Source organism: Crocuta crocuta, unplaced genomic scaffold, assembly GCF_008692635.1.
Source record: "Crocuta crocuta isolate KB4526 unplaced genomic scaffold, BGI_CrCroc_1.0 scaffold179, whole genome shotgun sequence".
Classification (NCBI taxonomy): domain Eukaryota; kingdom Metazoa; phylum Chordata; class Mammalia; order Carnivora; family Hyaenidae; genus Crocuta; species Crocuta crocuta.
The window spans coordinates 15,691,578-15,710,914 of record NW_027551568.1 but is presented as its reverse complement, the minus strand read 5'-3'; the positions used below and the strand labels follow the sequence as shown (position 1 = coordinate 15,710,914).

Sequence of the window (19,337 nt, the reverse complement as noted above, 5' to 3'; positions counted from 1 at the left end):
CATTTATCATTTCTGACAGCCAATCAAGGAGTCTTACATTTCTTAATGAAATGTGACCTCCACAATAGCTCAAAGTAAAGCCCCCGCCCCCAACTTCCCATAATGCATATCACTTAAAGGAAAGCTTTCACGTTTTCAGAAAAATAGTTCATTTATTCCAATACCATATCTAGAACTTTTTTTTTAAGTAGTGTTTTCCTGGTCTACCTCATAATGAAGTTGCGGTCCTGTCCTCTGTTTACTAAAAACAGCACTTAAGGGGAACCCTTAATTGATGAAATTGACATATACTGTGGCTACTTACAAAGTCCTAAGTTTAGGCATATGGTTGAAACTTGCCACAGAAAGTCTAGTAATGTTGTTATTGTTGAGAGTGCTGTAGAATAAAAAAAAAAGTTAGGAATTTTAGGTGATGAAAATTTACTGATCATTCTATATCATAATACAGAGAAAAATTCTTGCAATTATGTTTATGCAGGCCAACGATCCAGTAGAGAAGGCACAAAGAACGTTCCACATTACAAACTGGAGGATAAATAAATGTTATACTTTAACACATTCCTCCTATACATTCAGATTTATTAAATATTTGTTACAGATTTATGTCTTTAGCCATAATATCTGTGACTATTCACATATTTCTTTATGCACCATAGGTATGCATGTGTGCGTATTTATGACACTTGTTAAGGAAATAACATGAGACGGTCAACAGTCAGTAAAACTGGTCAGTTACATTTCCTTAGAGGGCCACTATGTGTAATCAGTGTCATGAGTAAATGAACATATTTGAAATCTCCAAATGAAATTTCACAGCAATAGCACAGAATTGGTTTTGTCAGATCCTGCAGCAGAGTGCTGCTAATTATTCTTTACTGTAGACATCAGCTGCTGTTGAAATTTGAGTAGAAAGAATGATATCGATATTTGGTACTTGCACTGGATAGGGATAACGAGACAGGCTGGGGCAGTTTATGAAAAGCTTAATATATTCTAGTACTTCTTTTAAAAAAAATAATATTTATTTATTTTTGAGAGACAGAGACCATGAGTGGGAGAGGGGCAGAGAGAGAGGAAAACAAATATTCTGAAGCAGCCTCCAGGCTCTGAGCTGTCAGCACAGAGCCCAATGTGGGGCTCAAACTCACCAACTGCGAGATCATGCCCTGAGCTGAAGTCGGACGCTTAACTGACTGGGTCACTCAGGTGCCCTGTACATTCTAATACTTCTAAGTCTAGGCACGTATCCTGTCCTTTGCATGCTGCCATCTGGTAGTGATCAGAGTTTCTTGACACTGGAATCAGGAAGATGCATGGCCATGGGAAATAAGCATAATTCTTGCTTGGTTAAAATTGTTCCTACTTTCCCCCTAACACAGGCATTGTTGTATTTTTATGGCTTTTCTATGACTACTACTACTACTTCCTTACTACTACTACTACTACTACTACTACTACTACTACTACTACTAGAATTACTACCCATTCATTCATCTAATATTTCCTAAGTAGCTCTTAATTTTATGGCAACCTGGAATATTATAAAATAAATCAGGCATAAAACCTGTCCTGAAATAGCATATGGTCCAACTGGGGAGATGCAGTACACAAATCACAAAAACTTAGACCTAATAAGATGAAGAAGAGATTGTTTTTCTCCCTTTGGGGAAGTCTGGTTATGACAAGAAAGTAAGAAGGCAGCTACCCCAGGCTGTGTTTGCGCAATGAGAATATGGAAAGTGATTCTAGTATGGAGAAGACACCATGATCTGGTGAGTAAAGTGGGCAAGTTGATAATGGAGGCAGGAGGTCAGGATCAATGGCCCATGGATGAAATTTGATTATGGAGGAAGAAGGTTTGAATTAGACTTCGCAAATTCTCTTGCCAGTGGAGGCCAGGCAGGGAACATAAGTAAGAGAAGCAGGATGAGTGTAAAGAAACCAATGGGGATGAGAGATGGAGAGGAGCAGGCAGAGGGCAAGACCCTGGTATGCGAGCGATGACACTCTCTGTGGTGGCAGCTAGACCTCAGCTCCGAAGGACCATTTCTCTGCAGTGATGGAAGACTGCCAAACACTCTGATGTTCTCAGGAGAAGCTAGAAACAGAAAATTTTGTATCTGTTCTCCTAATGCGTAAATACTGGCAACTCATTTGGACATTTCAAAGGGTCTGTGGGCTGCATCGGTTTGGAATAAGGCAGCATACATTTGTGAGGCTACTTTTGGCCAGCTGGAGGCTGCAGTTGTTAATGGTATGATTCTGGGTGCTTAGGGGTTCAGGTATTCACTTAAACTTCTCAGTAAAGTAGGGCACAGAGGCTATAGATCTAGAATACACACTTTATTTTCCTACCCAGTTTGCAATGTATTGAATAATATAAGAACTAATCCAACTGATTGAATTAAGTTGCATAGGGGGAAAAAAACCCACGTTAAGAAGGACCTATAAAGCACTGAATTGGTTGGTTCATGTTATCTAAAAGCCTGTAGCATTTTTCTGTACTCATGTGAAATGAGTTTTTTTTTCAAATGCCATTAAAATATATCCTGATGTTTGAACTAAAAGGTTTCACTTCTCAAAGGGATTTGCTTTCAAATGACCCCTTTTCCCACCCTCAAAATTTATGCTGATTTTATATGGCTAAGATCTTCAGAGTATATAACATCCTGAAATGTGACTTTAGGGATAACATTTTTTAAAGTAATTTATCACATGCAGTAGGCATGCATTAATTTTGATCTATAATTTCTAATGATTGAACACAAAAGAGAATTTTCATTGAATGCTGAAGCTGATGGCTATCAGTTTGGAGTCTTTTCTCAAAATGTTACTTTGGAAAACGCAACTGAAGAAATAGATTATCTTAGTGTTTTCATTTAGTACTGATGTGGCAAAGCCATACTGACATTGATACCTCATAATGCAGCGACATGTGGAACCAATGAAATTATCTTAAAATTAATAATAAACATGTGCTAATTACATATGATGGCATGTATTTGTTATGGTCACGATCAACTCCTACCCTGAAACAATGCAAACATATCTATTGTACTTCTTTATTTGTGACCACTTTCTCCTATACGAAACTGTATTTCTATGTTCAACCTCAAGATTTTCTCTTAGTAACATGAATATATTCTTGTACAAAGGACATCTTGATGCAAAAATACAAAATGTTAGTCTTGGTAATCATACAGTTACTCTCAGACTTAGATCTTGATTTATTCTTTCTTATTCCCTTAGTGTCTAGCACAGGATTTGCCAGAGAGTCTACTATGTCTCAATTTAAATTAAATTATGCCCACTTTATGGAAAAGAAACAAAATAAACAATATAAAACTAGATGCTCTCCAAAGAAACAGAAAACATTGATCTAGATTTAGTTTCCAATGTTATTTTTGAGATGGTATCTTCATATTAAAAACAGAAACATTTCTAAATCGTACCAATCAGAATTCCACAATTTGCCAAGTTGCCACGAACATACAAGTGATAAACTGCCTCCCCTTGCTTTCATTTACCTAGACTTTTCCTTCTCGAACTTCATTCACTTTCTCTACCTAATATGTATTTTAATTTAACAAATTTTTGTCAATGGTCCACGATGATTACTTCCATCCTGTTGTGTTGCCTCAGTATAATCAGACATTGAGAAATCGTTCATGGAATTAAAATTTTTAAAATGATCTGAAACATTGGGAGTTTGAAATTTAAGGTGATCTGCAAAATAATTAATACTTCATTATCACCACAAAATAAGAAGATAAATTGTAAAGAGTCAAGGGTCAAAGATGCTAAAAACAAGCAAAACAGACAACCTTATTTCTGGAAATGTTTATAATAGAAGAACTTTCGATTTGCTTGACGAGAGATTTGTACTTGATAAATCCCAGTCTTTTCGGTACCTCCTCCAATTACCATTAAATCTTTCAATGAATAATTTCTCTAAAGGTTCCATGACTTATGACGATTAAAAAATTAACACATATTAAAAGAATGTCTGCTGGACTTTATCAAACTTGAATATAAAATATTTAAATCATTTTGAAAGAAATTCACATGTTCTTGTATTGCATACTAATTTTAATTTTTTTTCTTTTTCTTTTTTTAGCAAACATACTGTAACCATTATAGATCTCTTTGGAACCTATATATTAAGGACATCAAAAGAGTTTCCAACACTTTGGATTTCGATTTTTACTCCATTAACCACAGAACAAATTTTTCACTCTTTGGTGTGCTTCCAGACAGTCTTGCTAAAGTCACCTTTTAGATATTTGCTAACATGACAAATATGACGTATGAGGTGACTGTATTGTCACCAACTTACTTGTATAAAAACAGCAATTATTCTTTATAACAAATAAGCAAATGAATAGTTACTGTATTTGTGGATAAAGAGTTTTCAATGCCTAGCACAGTGCTTGGCCCAGAATAGGTATTGTGTGTGTGTGCATGTTTGTGTTTATATACATGAATTTTTTAAGCTCTTTTAATTAATAACAAAGTACTTTATGGGATTTTAGTCCATCCAGAATATTCAGCAAATTTTCCATAAAATGTTTGGTGTCATTCCTATTCCCAATTAGAACACTGACTTAGTAACACATTCTGGTCTGATCAGCTCCATTCAATTGAGTAACACCCACGGTAGTCTCTTCATATACCAAGTTTATGACATTGACTATGGTGTTGACATCAGACTACTATCATGAAATCATAGTTGTGTCCTACTTAGTATGATTCTGAAATAGCAGCAGTGAGCTTCGTATAGTAATGGGTCTGAAACCCAAACAGTGATCTTATAACTATAATGTAGACGATAAGCACTCTAAATATGCTTCCTATAGAAAAAGTGAGACCGTTATCAACAGAAAGAAAGGTTGACTTCTCATGTGGATTGACAACAGTATATATTCTTACAACACAATTTATCTCAGTCAACTAACTCTTACATTAAGTCCCTAAAAATAAACAGTAAAAAGTTAAATTCTATGCACCTACTTGCAATTAAAATCAAAATCATAAAAAAGATTGCTTAAATAAGCTTTTTTTTTGAGACATCAAACCTTTTTTCTGAATTCCATTCTGTTCCTCAAACTCAATTTATAAAGTAATGGGATCTTTTTTTTTTTTTTTTTTCCAAGAGGTTTTCATGAGTCCTGGATAACTTTTACCACATGGACTAAAAATCCCAAACCTCTTCAACATTTAATTTGATTTTGGATTTATGAATAAATTTAGTCAGGGATGAACTGCAGCACAGAAAAATATTTTGTTTGGGGGAGAAATGTATAAATATATTTTAAAAGCTAGACTTGTGAGTCTCTGACTGGAAAAACATTTCCAGAAATGCACAGGGAGTTTCAACGGCTTGAGTAACTCTAGTTTACATTAAAATAATTTTTCATCATAATAATTTCATTAAAATTATTGTACCCTGTCAAAGGTCCGCAGAGACTACCTGCTTGCCACTAGCCCATTTTGTCAGCCATGCCTTTTCAGTGAGGAAAGAGAGAGAATGGCAATTATAATTCAAGTCCCTGTGCTGTGCTTTCCTAAGTCAGTAGTGAAGACTTTAAAATGGATCCAATGGACAGCCTATTAGATTCAGAAAAGTAGATTTCTAGAATCACCTTTTAAAAATGATGCTATCTGGCTAAAAGTGGCATTTTAAAACAAGAAACAGTCTTTCCATTGCATGGCAACTATATAATATTCCAACTCATCAGCGACTAAGATTTATCTTTTGTTGTGATTTTTCCTATGCAACTGATTTTATCTTAATATTTGGCAATTCTAGGGAGTCTCACCAATCCTGTGTATGAGGATATTTTGTTACAAGGAGAAACACTTCAAAGACGGTATTGTGAACATTTGGATGTCCTCCTTAAATAGACATTTTTGCCTAAATATGCAGAAATGATACCCATGGCTATGCACACACACATTTCAACTCTTACGTATTCCCCATGAGTTATTTAAGGTATCTTTATGAGAGACCATTTTGACGCTAGGTTTCAAGTGAGCAGATAAGCTTCCACGTTAGCACTCCCCAGTCACAAAGCTCCCGTTCAAAAGAGTAAGAGAAATAAGCAATACTTACAGCACTTCCAGGTCCCGGAGAGCCCTAAATGCTCCATCTTCAATACAGCTGATCTGATTGTAATCCAGTTGCCTGTAAATAGATTAGAAGAATATATGTAAAAGGCTGAAGACTAGCAGCTCTGGTGAAAGGAAGACTCCTGAAGGGTCTACGAAGCTCTGGCTGCACTAACTGAAATGCTCTCACAGATACACTCATCCGCTTAAGAATGTCACAAGCCATTCTGGCCTCAGTGCCGCTACTGAAATCTCTTTTTGTTCTGAACTGTCTGTGCAAATAGCAGCCCTTGGAAAGCTCCAGTAAATAATAACTGCACCTTATATTAAATGCCATAGGAATGCAATTTCATTACATCAAGAAAAGCTATCCATTAAGAGCTTTCAGCGTCATCTTGCTGAAACAATTTCATTAAGGTAAAGGACTGTAAATCACTTAATGTCACATGCACCCCCTCAGTGACCTAACAGAATCCATTTATCAGAGAAGCCCAGCTGCATGTTAATTTCACTCTCCTTGGCAAGAAAGAGCAGGACTACTTTTAGGTTTCCTTCTTTTAAAAGCAGTTTTCCTTGGAGAACTCCCAGTCAGGAGAGAGAAATAGGTCCCACACATCTCCCTGCTATTCTCAACCATGAATACACTTTAGAAAGCTAGTCTTGTTTTACGTGAAGATTCACTATTCCCATGATTTGCAATCTTTCATCATTGTATGCGAATTCTCTGCACTGGAAATACAGCATACTTTTCAGTTAAGAAACTTTCCAAATTTCCAGAAAAGAAGTTTTTAAAGTATTAAGAAATAGATTTTTTTGCTTTCCTCAAGGATTCTAATTTTAGCCCTAACGCTAAGATCATATACTGCAGCAACATCGTTAAAACACTACATATATGGGGCGCCTGGGTGGCTTAGTCGGTTAAGCGTCCGACTTTCGCTTAGGTCACGATCTCGTGGTTCGTGGGTTCGGGCCCCGCGTCGGGCTCTGTGCTGACTGCCAGCTCAGAGCCTGGAGCCTGTTTCTGAGTCTGTATCTCCCTCTCTCTCTGACCCTCCCCTGCTCACGCTGTCTCTCTCTCTCTCTCTCTCCTAGAAATAAAATAAAAATTAAAAATAAAAAAAACAAAAAAAACCCCACTACATATATCGTTGGCAAAAAAGTTTAAAAGCTTTCCCACTTTCTCTAAATACAAAATGCAAACAAATGGATGTTCTCTTGTAGTCTGAGCACTGATTGGTTAAAATTCAAAGATGAAAACACACAAACAAACAAAACAAAGTTGCTCCAAACTTGGTTAGGTTGGCTTTTTCCTGCCAGCTGTTTTTGGAATTAAAATTTCCTTTGTCCGTGCTGAGGCATTTATTTGGTTGAAATAAACAGCTAGTAAGTATGAAACCTATTCGTCCTATACTTACATTGTATTAATTTTTTTTTTTTTTTACAAATAAGCGGATGTTGTGTAACCTAGTAGCCTGATGCTTAGTAATACTCTTGTTCCAGTAAAGAAAATACTCTTATTCCAGTGTTTTATTGCTCCACTTGAGAAGAGAAACAAAATGTTTGAAGAAATAGTCAGGTGAGTTGTCAGTTCTTCATGCCTTGGGAGGAAATGCAGATGTGCAGGGATAAGACGATGATCTTAATCCAAATGAATCCTGCCCTTGTTTCAAGTGCGAAATCCACCAAAAGGGCTAATTTACATCTGAGGTGTGTTCTTAAAAAGAATTGTTTAAACATTCCTATAAAATAGCCATTTCTCTCAGAAGGATACTGAATAAAGGTGCAATGATTTAATCCAGTGACTTTCAGTGGGGCCTCTTCAAATTCCTTACTTTAGAAATTATGTACATAGAGAATGTCTCATGAAATATACATCTCATTTTTAAGAAGGTCTCTGGGGGACATAGGACCACCTTGATGTCATGCAAATGGTACGATCTAGGACATGCAACATAAAAAAAGATGATGTCTAGAGAAGATACGCTTTTATTGCTTTTATAAACTAAAGCTTTCCCCAAATAATAGGTACCATCCATGCTACTGTAACAGCTTAAAGCATTTCTAGTTATAAGGAAGTAGTGCAGAAGTATAATTTTATTTTCTAAGAAGACTTTTAAAGCTTCATGATGTAATAATGCTGCTGTGGTTCCAAGAAAACACTTCCATTCTTGAGCACTTCTGATTTTTACAGATTAAATTCATTTAACAATTAAGTTAACAGCCTTTTTATTTTAAAGTGCTAAATATATATCTACACTACTATTCTCTAACCTCTTGAACAATTTATCAAAGCCATTTAAATTAGTACAATGGCATGAAGTGTTACCCTTGACACACTACGAAAGAGAAATTGTTTCCAGACAAATTGGCAAAATCTTTTAATGCTATCAAATTTGCCTAATGCAGTCTCCAGGTTAATCTGTAAAAGGGTGAGCTGTATGTTTGCCCATATCTTATTATCCTTAGCTGTCAATGTATAAATCAGTGCTGACACTGCTTCTTTTAAATCACGCATACTATACACAAAGGGGAAGCCCTTGCATGCCAGAAAGCACTCAAGCAAATCTTGTTCTACAGGGACTGAAGAACAGATTACTTTCCCTATAGTTGAGATGCTGCTGGAAACTTTGGTAATTTCACCCCTCTCCTACATGGCTCACGGTTACAAGCTTCTTCTGATTCGTAACAGAAACTTAAGTCTTTCTTGGTGCTAAAGCATTAAGAATATCTGGCTCTCATCAGACCAAAGTTTTCCTTAAAAGTTTTCTGAATGCCATCATGTCTCAGGCCATTTTATCTTCTGAGAACAAAGGCATTTTTTTAAAGTCACTCGTATGAAAGGACAATCAAAATTTTTTCATCAACTTGTGGACTTTGTTAATTTCAAAGGCCTGTTCACACAAAGTGTTGTGCCTGCTTTGACTGCTCATGCGAAAATCTCTCTGCACTAACTTCCACTTGTCTGTATATGATTCAAGATAAAGAGTGTCAAAACTATGCAAAAACACAGTTTATTTCAGTGTTTCTGGGCTATTTTTATGCACCTATTTTTCCTCTTACCCAGTTCACTTCCTTCTCTACTACCCTGCAAAACACGGGCACTTCTGCTGTCTGTAAATAGGAAAGGATCTGTTCTCAGTCATGCATTTAGTGACAGGCTGATTCTGTTTAGATGTGATTTCCAATAGTGCAATGAAATAATTCTGAATTAAGGAATTAGTAAGAGGAGAGGCGCTTTTTTCACTTCTCCAGAAAGTAATGTTACAATCAGTCAGTCAAACATAGGGTAAATTTGTTGATCTTTGGATAATGAGGGCACCATAGTACATTAAGGATGCTTCAGGATGCTTTCCTGGCACAGCGGCCACATACCACCAGGAAGCCAGCTATCATTTGTTTCATTTTCTGGGGAGAAAAATGGTACATACAGATAATATTATTGGTGATATCTTTCAGACCTTTGGCTGACGTATCTTAGCACAGACTTCTGTGTCTAAATCCCGTATTTCCTACCTCCAGTCTCCTCTGTTTCTGTGTGAATTCCAAATTCTTCCTCCGTCTGATCCTTCATTGTCCTAGTTGTAAGGGTGTGTTTTGAAGCAAGTGCTTTATTGTTAATTTCACAAAAATGATGATGTTAAAAAGAATAGAAACCTTCAAAGTCTCTCTCAGCATTAACATTCTATGATTATCTTTTCATTCCTAACCGCTGGTATTCTGATCTTCTCAAATAACACTAGACTGCTCGGTTTAACTTTTCCTGCTACTGGTAAATGTAGTCTTCGGTAATGCACAATAATCTCTTTATCTAGAGGTGTGACCTGTGCCCCACAAATGTAAAATTTCTAAAGTTGAGCTGATTTTCCTTAACACTAAAAATAATTTTGTCTAGTTTCAGATTTGGATTAATCCTAGGTATGAGAAGCAATACATAATGCTGCAAAATACCAAAATAGGCATATAAAAGATAAAGATTGAGTATTTGCTTACTTGGCATCCTGAAATACAACCACAGATATTGCATTCTGTTACCTTTATGGGTTTTTTTTTCAGGAATTTCTTGTTTTCTGTTATTAAAATTTGGATAGCATATTGTTTGAATCAAATATATCAAACTCACATTCCTGCATTAACTTCAGTTGGTTTTGTCCTTACCCATAGAAAATTTCACGTTTCACTACAGTGTCCAAGTAGTAAAATCTTATTACTAATTTGTTTTCTTTTTGTAAGAATTAGAACACCATAAAACTTACTTAACTCTGAAACAATGCTGAACATAAAACATCTTTAATAACTTTAAAGCCAGAGTCTCTCAGTATTTCAACAAAATTATCAGTATGCTCTGGTTTTCCAGAGATTTTTCAGTACTAGAAATAGTTTAGTTCATATTCATATTACTATGAGTGGCAAACTCCAAAAGTTTAGTTGACTTAAAATATATCAAAGTGATTAAAATCAGTAGGAGGGAGTAACAACATTTTGCCATTTGGAAAGAAACCTGATAAAACATATACATCAAATGGGAGGAAAATAAAAAAAAATGCTGTTCAGGATATGGGCACAATCTGTTCTATTTCTTCCCTTGTGTGTATAAAATTCAGGTCAGTATGAGCACCTAAATATACAAATCCTATGCCAATAATGACTCTTTAAGAAGTAGTACATGATTTAAGTTGTAATGTATAGAGAACATAAGAATAATATAAATTGACCCATATAAATGAACACTGTAGGCAGAAGTTTCAGCAACCATGCCATTTCACCTCAGCATAAAAGCACAATAGTACTAACCCAGGTATTAGTGAATAAAACAACCAAGATAAGGACTATCCTGAGGAATGAAAAATAATTTGTGATTTCGGAGTTTAACCCCTTTGGAGTCTTTCAAGCAAAATGTTGTCATTTTTTCCCCCCCACAGGAATAAAAAATCTTGGTTTTTATTGAAATAACCTATGGTATAAAGTTATATCCACTTACAAATTTATTGGGGAAATGTAAAAGGATAAAATCTAAGAGAAATGGTATCAGAAAATGGAGGAAAAACTAGGTTGCCTGTTCTAGTAACTCTTGTAAACTACTAAGAGGGGGTAGAAACTGAAACTGACAAGAACAATCAGTTACATTTATTGAATGCTTAGCAGGGTCTGTAGAGATGCCATCTCTTATTCCTCACAATATCTTAAAAAGGTAAATGTTATCATCATTCTGATTTTACAGATGAAAAACATGAGGCTCACAGAAGTGCAATAACTTACTCAAAGTAGGTAGCAAATGTGGTGAAATCTTGATTCAAATTTAAATCTATGTATTGCTGAAGCCTTTCCTCACATAGTAAGTGTCTAGGGAAAGAGCTACTCATTCTGCAAATTAAAGTTTTAGTTAAATCTATAATGGGCAAATTTCAAGGTGGAATCCAGCAACGAAAGAGTATTATACAATGTCATGGAAGGAATATACTACCCTGGGCCAAAGTCATCATGTGTGAAGAAGGAAGTACCCGAGCCTCCAAAAACAGGTAGAATCCAAAAAGACCAAAGTAAGTGTCCTTTCCTTCCATATGGAGGGAAAAGACTCAATCAAGAGCAGTTGTGAGCAGAAGGTCTACAATATTCACATTGAATATTTGCAAGAGAGGTCATTCTGGCTTGAGCAAGGAGCTTGTGTGTAGATTCGATAGGAGAGGGGGCTGAGAGCCTGGGTGGATGTCAGAATGCTAGACCTAGTTAGAACATCTAAAGAGACTATGCCTTTGAATAAAAGTCATTGCTCTTTCAGGAAAGAGTCTATATTCTTCAGAACCTGTAGAACTATGACAATATTCTACTATATTCCCAAGGCTTTGCCATAGGGCCCAAACAAAGTGTTGTTATTTTGAATAAGCTGAATGATTTTGAACCAGGCAGTGATGGGATAAAAAAGACAATGCTTTATAGAAACAAATCTCTCTGCAGTGTTAAAGTTATCTAACGAAAATATAGACTGGAGATCAAAATCCAATTAGCAAACTACTGTAATAGTTCAGAGGTAGCAAAGTGTGCCTGTTCAGGGTGGGGGAAGCAAGAAAACTAAAGATCTGTTCTATCTCTAGGACAACACGGCAGCCACAGAAAGATCACGCCAATTCTTATTTTATACATATGTGATTTGGATTCCCAATCAGATACTCTTGTGTTTTGTTGTATTTTGTTCTGGAAAGTTTTTATGAAGATATGTCATATAGATTCATTTTTACATAAGAAAATGACATTGTTGAAGAAAAAATACTAACGCACCTGGAGACAGAGCAAAATGAAAAGTTGGAGAGGTTGTTGATCACGCAAATGTGATCAGTTGTTGGGGATTATTAGAATTCAGTATGCCTTTAGAGTGAGTGCAAACCAGGCAAGTTACAGGACCACGGACAGTTCCCATGTTGCTAGTAACCCTGGCTGAGTTCCTAGTGTATTTTACATGGAAGTACCCAGACAACCACTGGTTATCCCTGTCTATAGACAACAATTCAGATGTTAAGGGGAGCTTTGTTTATTGAAATGAAGTTCATATTCTATCTATCTAAATGAAGGGCCATCTCTACATGTTTGTTCAGAAGGTTCTACATTACACTGAAGACCTGTGGCATTTAATCTAACACGAAGGACAGCAAGCCCCATGAGTGAGAAACCAAACTCCCTCTCAAAGTATCTTCAGCCTCAGGTTTACTATAAACACTCAAGAAGCTGGGAGACTAAAAGATACCATGTAAATCTGATAATCACTGAATTGTATTTTTTTATTTTTAAGTTTATTTATTTTGAGAGAGAGAGAGAGAGAAAGCACACAGGAGTAAAAGGGTAGGGGCAGAGAGAGAGGGAGAGAGAGAATCTCAAGCAGGCATGAGATCCCCAAAACCATGATATCATGACCTGAGATGAAATAAAAAGTCAGAGGCTCAGCCCAGTGAGCCACTCCGGCACCCTTATTTTTATGGTAATAAGCTAAATATATAATATGGTAAGAAATGTATTGAATTAAGCATGAAAACTAGCTGACTATAGCAGACATTTTGAAATTGTAACAACTTATATGACAAAAAGCTGAAGTAGTATTACATTTGCATTGTAAAATATATAATATACTCTTCTAATTGTTACATATTGATTCTATAATATGTGAACAACACTGGTTCCCTTATTGTTATGAAGTATCCAATTGAGAGTTATTTAAAGCTAGAAAAGTGCATGGGGCGCCTGGGTGGTTCAGTTGGTTAAGCATCCGACTTCGGCTCATGTCATGATCTTGCAGTTTGTGGGTTTGACCCCCTACTTCGAATTTTGTCTCTTCTCTCTTTCTCTCTCTCTACCTCTCCACCCTCTCAAAAATAAATAAATATTAAAAAGATTAAAACTAAAGAAGTGTAAAAAATAAAGTAAAATGCAGAGGTCTTTCTAGTATGGAAAGCGAATTTTCTTCTATGGGTATTAATCAATATGTTAATAAAGTAAGTCAAAGATGAGAGAATTCTAGAAAAGAAATGAAATTTCTAAGTAATATAAATAGCTATATAACAACATATAAATTAACTCCGCTTTTCCCATTTGCCAAATCTTTTTATTGCTAATAATCATTGCAACCCACATTGGGTGATTTGTTTCCTAAAAAGCCATGGCCATGCATGTCTGTTTTCCAAATAATATGATGACTTGCTCAAAGAAAACAAAACCAAATCACCTTGTAACCTGACCCTTATCTACAAATTAATGTATGTTAAAAAAGATAAATATAAATATTTTCCCTAGCCTGTTTTTTACCAAGAGGCAGTTTTCCTGCAAAAGGTGGGTATGAGATGTAGGGTTAAGGGAACTGGAATAATGCAAGCAAATGGGAAAGACATATATTTACTTATAAACAATAAACATTATAGTCTGAGTAGAATAGAGTATATTTTGAGGGAGTACTGCAAAATGAAAGAAGAATAAGCAAGTGTGATTTACTTTACAAGTGTATCTAAAAGAATATATACTTGAATTTAACTAATTTTTAGAATATTTATTGAGACAGAGAGAGGGAGAGGGGCAGTGAGAGAGGGGGACAGAGGACCCGAAAGGGACTCCACGCTGACAGCAGAGAGTTTGAGCTCAGACTCATGAACCACAAGATTATGACCTGAGTTGAAGTTGGACACTCAACCGACTTGAGCTGCCCAGGAGCCCGGAATTTAACTATTTTAAGTGTTCATGTCACATTCACTAAAGAAACTAATACTGAAATTTACATTTGTGATGTGAAGAGCAACTAACAATCTGTTTAATTTTAAGTTCACATATTTGTACAGTTTTTCTTTAAATCTTGGGATAACTATAACTAGGACTGTTTTATTATAAAAACAAGAGACTTGGAAAATCTTTATACCCATAAAGTACCTGCTTAGAGAATAAGCTTACAAGCCTCAGTGATAAAAGAGGGTTTCATTTAAATATTCTCCTAAATTATTCAATTAAATGGAAATACCTCACAGATACTGCTAAACAAAATAATTTAAATAATACAAAATGTCTTCATTCAAAATTTGATCAGGAGGCAACAAGGCTTTCCTGCATCAGTGTTTAATATATTAAATACATATATAAAATTTATAAAGAAAAGTCATATACACATTGATCATCATTTTGGTGGCACATCAGTTGGTAATACTATGGTATCAATACTTTAATTCATACTTGGCTGGAGAATTTAAAAATAGATGTAAAGTCTATGGGAAAGCACTGCCAATGACTATTATAAACACTATAATTTAGTTGATATTTTAATATGATCTTGTGATTCTCAGATCTCATCATCTAGAATGTCAGGAAAAACAAAGCGGTTTAAGTTCCCACTGGAGAAAACGAAGTAACAAAATAAAACCTACAAGGTTTTATTCCAGTTAAGAAATTAATAGCAATAAGCAAAAAAGTTATGGGAATTCCTCCCTGGAGATGTTTAAGAGCAAGATAAATGTCCATCTGCCTAGAATAGTTTTAGTGTGGCTTGCCTGAAGGAAGAGGAATAAGATCTGCTAATTTGCAAAATTTCCACAGCATCAGTTTCATATTGTCAAGATGCCGCCTTGAGCATATTTAGCCAATCCGCAAGATTAAAGTAAGTGCTTCCAGTGAAAATCTTCTGATAACTGGAATTTGCTCTGAATAAGACCTGAATGTGGTAAATCCAATAAACCTGTTACAGTGCATCAGACTGGGTATGTAGACAGCCCTATACAAAATATTATTGTTATGATCCTAATGCAGCTAAGGAATATATTCCTCTGTCTAGCCTTCTTGTTTCTCATTTACTCTCTGAATAACTTCAGACAATATCCATCCACCATGCAGGACTGTCCAAATTGTAAATGCATACAATGGAATGATTAAAAGGACAAAGTACTGTACCTCTCCTTCCCACACTGAATATCAATAATATTAATATTTCGGAGCCTTTATTGAGTCATTACTTGATGATCGATATTTATCTTTAATAATAATATGAACTAAAATTTACCCTTAGCTCTAACATATTATACCAGGCATCTTTCTTAACTTTTAATGATAAAACTAATCTTCATACAAGGCCCCCTGAACCTGAACATTTATTTTTAACAATGTTGTTTGAACTATGTTTTAATTACCGAAACATGCCTTTTAACTGTAGCTATGATTCTGATTAATTAAATAAACTTATAAGTACATTGTGGTGTTTCAGTGTTGCTCTAACGGTCTTTGACACTGTTCCATGCAAGGCAGTGAGAATAGCGGAAATCAATTCTAACTTTGTATAGCTTCTTGAATAAATCCTAACTTCCTCAATCCACCCTTATCTGCAGCTACTTATCAACTGATAACACAAATCAACATCCTTGAAGATACCTTTAGATTTTCTTTCAGGAACTCTTTCCTACAGATTTCCCTGATGACCTCAAGCATTATTTTTAATCTTTTTCTTTCCTTTGCAACTAGAACACATATCTTGTTTATAAATTGCGGTCTTGTGTATATTTAGTGCTTCCTGCTATATTTTCCTTTTCACTTATTAGCCCCAGGTCTAATGGACCCATAATAGACACGAATATGTCTTATCCATGCCAGATACTGCAAGCTACTTCATGTCCTCCTTTCCTGTCTTTTGGCTTTACCTTTTTAAAGACCAATTTCTAGAAGGTGATTAGTGAATACTTCCAGAATGAAATGATACAATCTATTTTATAGCACTTTACCAAAAGGTCTTTCACATACCTTCTTTCCCTAATAACCATAACAAACCCAAGTAATTATCATATTCATTTTACAAAAGTAAAACTAAGACTCAGTGGAGTTTGCCAATTTGTCATGTCTAAAAATCCAAAAAATAGCAGGATTCCAAGACTCCCGTTCTAAACTCATCTCATGTTTACATAATAACTGCCTTTAAATTTGGGGGCAGTTATTATGCATATAATGCACATGGGGGTACAAGAGTTTCAAAATCCCATTAAATATTGCATTCTTCAAAGCACAACAGCTATCATTTCACTTTTCTTTTTATGTCTGAATTTTTAAAATCACAGACTTTCATGATAAATGAAGAGCACATAAGAAGGAATCCCATGATGACTGGTATCCCATTCCCAAAAGTATCCTTAAACATGGATGATAGGTTACTTATACACTTGGATTCCCTGAATATCTTTACTAAGAAGATTAAAAGCCACCTGTTTTAAGGATTTAGGGATAATACTATTGTAAAATTGCCCGTGGTATTCCCAGAGGGTGGCCAACTGTAGTCATGACTATCCTTTTAAGTAGTATATAGGCAACCTGAGTAGGTGTTATATTGGGATCTTTATAGGACCAGACACAGTATACAAAGTATACAGTATACACAGTATACAAAGGTAGTTTTGAACCCCTTACATCACAGACGTTCCCTGAAGATTTCCCAAAGCCCTAGCAAGAGAAGATAAAAAGAAAGCAAATAAAATCCCCTTCACATGTAAACACCCATGAAAACCTAGGGCCAGAATTTCAATGGTTCTATACATTTATATCTAGAAGTTTGTATTTTTCTGTCTTTACCTGTACTTTAGAAAGTACAAATTTGAAACAAAAAGGATTTATGTTGAAGAGAAGATGTAGAGGCCAAAACTTGTAGCTTTATAAACAGTCATCCTCTTTGACGACAGAAAACATCTGTCTCACTTTCCCTACTGGAAAAGTAGTGTTGTAACCCACCATGGAGAATGCTGAATATAAGTTAATTCTTGAAAGTGCCTGTGCTGTTTATCACTAGCTAAGAAATATTGAATTCCTGATAGTTAATCTCAGCACACAGGGGCTTTTCCCGTACTACATTCCAAGCTAATGTAAAAGTTAAGGACAACATTTTATGTCCTAACTTTTGCAGCCAATCAAAAACCATCATTTTCAAAGGCTTGTGTAGTATTTTAAAATTTATAAAGATACATATATTCACAAAATTAGGATTGTCAGTGAAATCTTCAGTCTGATATGTATCTTCAAAGCTACGGGCACTTGCAAAAAACACTTCTATACAAAACACTAGATTTCTCGGGAAAATACGGAAGTATAGTTTCCTTCTTCCTGATGCTTTTTTCCCCTTCTTTTTAAAGAAGATCATACACATATTCTTTAATAAAGACACAACAGGAAAATATGTAAGAAAAATATTCACACAAAGGGAAAGACATAATTTTCTCTTTCTCACCCTTTTGGCATGTAATGAAAACAGTGATCTAAAAGAGATAAAAAAAAAAACAAAAAAACTATAGCTTCAGGCTGCAGACATATCTAACAAGAAAATATTATCTACTCTTTCCAGAAAAAATAGCTTCTATTCTGCATTTCCAATAAACACTGATAACAACAGAAAAGGGATTTAATGAAGTATGTTGACAGTTAAAGGAAAGAAAATACACTGTAAATAACATTTAATTAAATCATTTCTTGAGATTTCACAAGATTAATCACAAAGTTCTGAAGAATGAATTTGATAATAACTTCAGATGGAAGACAACTTTTACATGAGAATGTCTCCAGATATCTTGTGAGAGCAATTTCAAACCTGTTGTTAGAAGCTCTCTTAAGCAAGCATGAAAATAGGACTTTCACTTTTTTCCTGATGCATTATTCAATATATATTTAACTCTGAAAACAGATAATGTTTAAAGGAAAGGTATAAATTAGAAAAAAAAATACTTACAGATTTTTAATGTCAACAGCCCCACGGAAAGCCTTCCTTGGAATTGCCTGAATCTGGTTTTCACTGAGATCACTAAAAATTACAAAAAAAGAGAAAGCTCAAGTTATAAAGTATTAGAGATAATTTCTAATACAAATATTTTATGCTTATAATATACATTAAAATGTTCACATAAATGGTTTCTTGAAGTACTTTTCCAGATCTTTAATTTCATAATAAATTATAAAATATGGTTCTCTTAAACTTGAGTTGATTCAATTCTGTGTAATAAACTATTTCTTGAAAATGAAATAGTAAATTGTTCATCACTCAGTTTCAAGGGGTTCTAAAGCTTTAGTACTTGATACTTCTCCAACATCACTAGCATAGCTTACAAGTATATAGGAAAGAAGTCCATTTCAATATCCTAGAGAAGAGTGGCCAAAAACTGTTAAAACCTGGGCAATATGATTACGTTTTCACAACGCCTTAAGTAATCTTGAAAATGGAACATGGCAGTCCTGGCCCAACAATAAAACCAACAGATCCTGTGTGAAATATTAACAGCAGGTTGATTTAAAACCTTCTTTAAATAATTCTATTAAGACCATAAACACAGACTGTCTATATTTGCATTTTAATTTAATTGAGAAATACATTTTAATCAAGGGGGAAAGAGCACTCTTTCAGTTGGAATGAGAAGTTTGTAAAAATCACTCATCTCATGAAATGGATCACTATTTATTGCTCAGAGTTCAGATGCAATTCTATGAGCTCATACAGTCTTTGCCTTACCAGGTAGGATATAAATATACATGCAAAAAATGACACTGAAAACAGAAAATGTTCATCTAATTTTAAGTAACACTACCGCACAGCAGAAAGCTGAAATATCAAATAGATTATTAAATTAACAATGATGGTGCTAAAATTATCTTTCAAATTCTAAGATAACTGATGTTCATTAAGAAAGATGAAGCTACTAACCACCAATTCACAGCTGATGAAAGCAGAGCCATTTTCCAATTATGTGGAGGTG

General features: G+C 34.9%; 1 protein-coding gene across 3 annotated transcripts in view; it reads right to left on the bottom strand.

The window, feature by feature from the left end:
• Nucleotides 1-19,337, bottom strand: part of SLIT2 (slit guidance ligand 2) — a 370,098-nt gene that overhangs the window by 134,639 nt on the left and 216,122 nt on the right. For all 3 annotated transcript variants that reach the window (XM_077750411.1, XM_077750413.1, XM_077750412.1), the window contains exons 5-7: nt 18,320-18,391; nt 6,113-6,184; nt 305-376 (exon numbers count right to left, since the gene is read on the bottom strand). In XM_077750411.1, the coding sequence (XP_077606537.1) occupies nt 305-376; nt 6,113-6,184; nt 18,320-18,391 (216 nt within the window). The remainder of the gene's footprint in view (nt 1-304; nt 377-6,112; nt 6,185-18,319; nt 18,392-19,337) is intronic.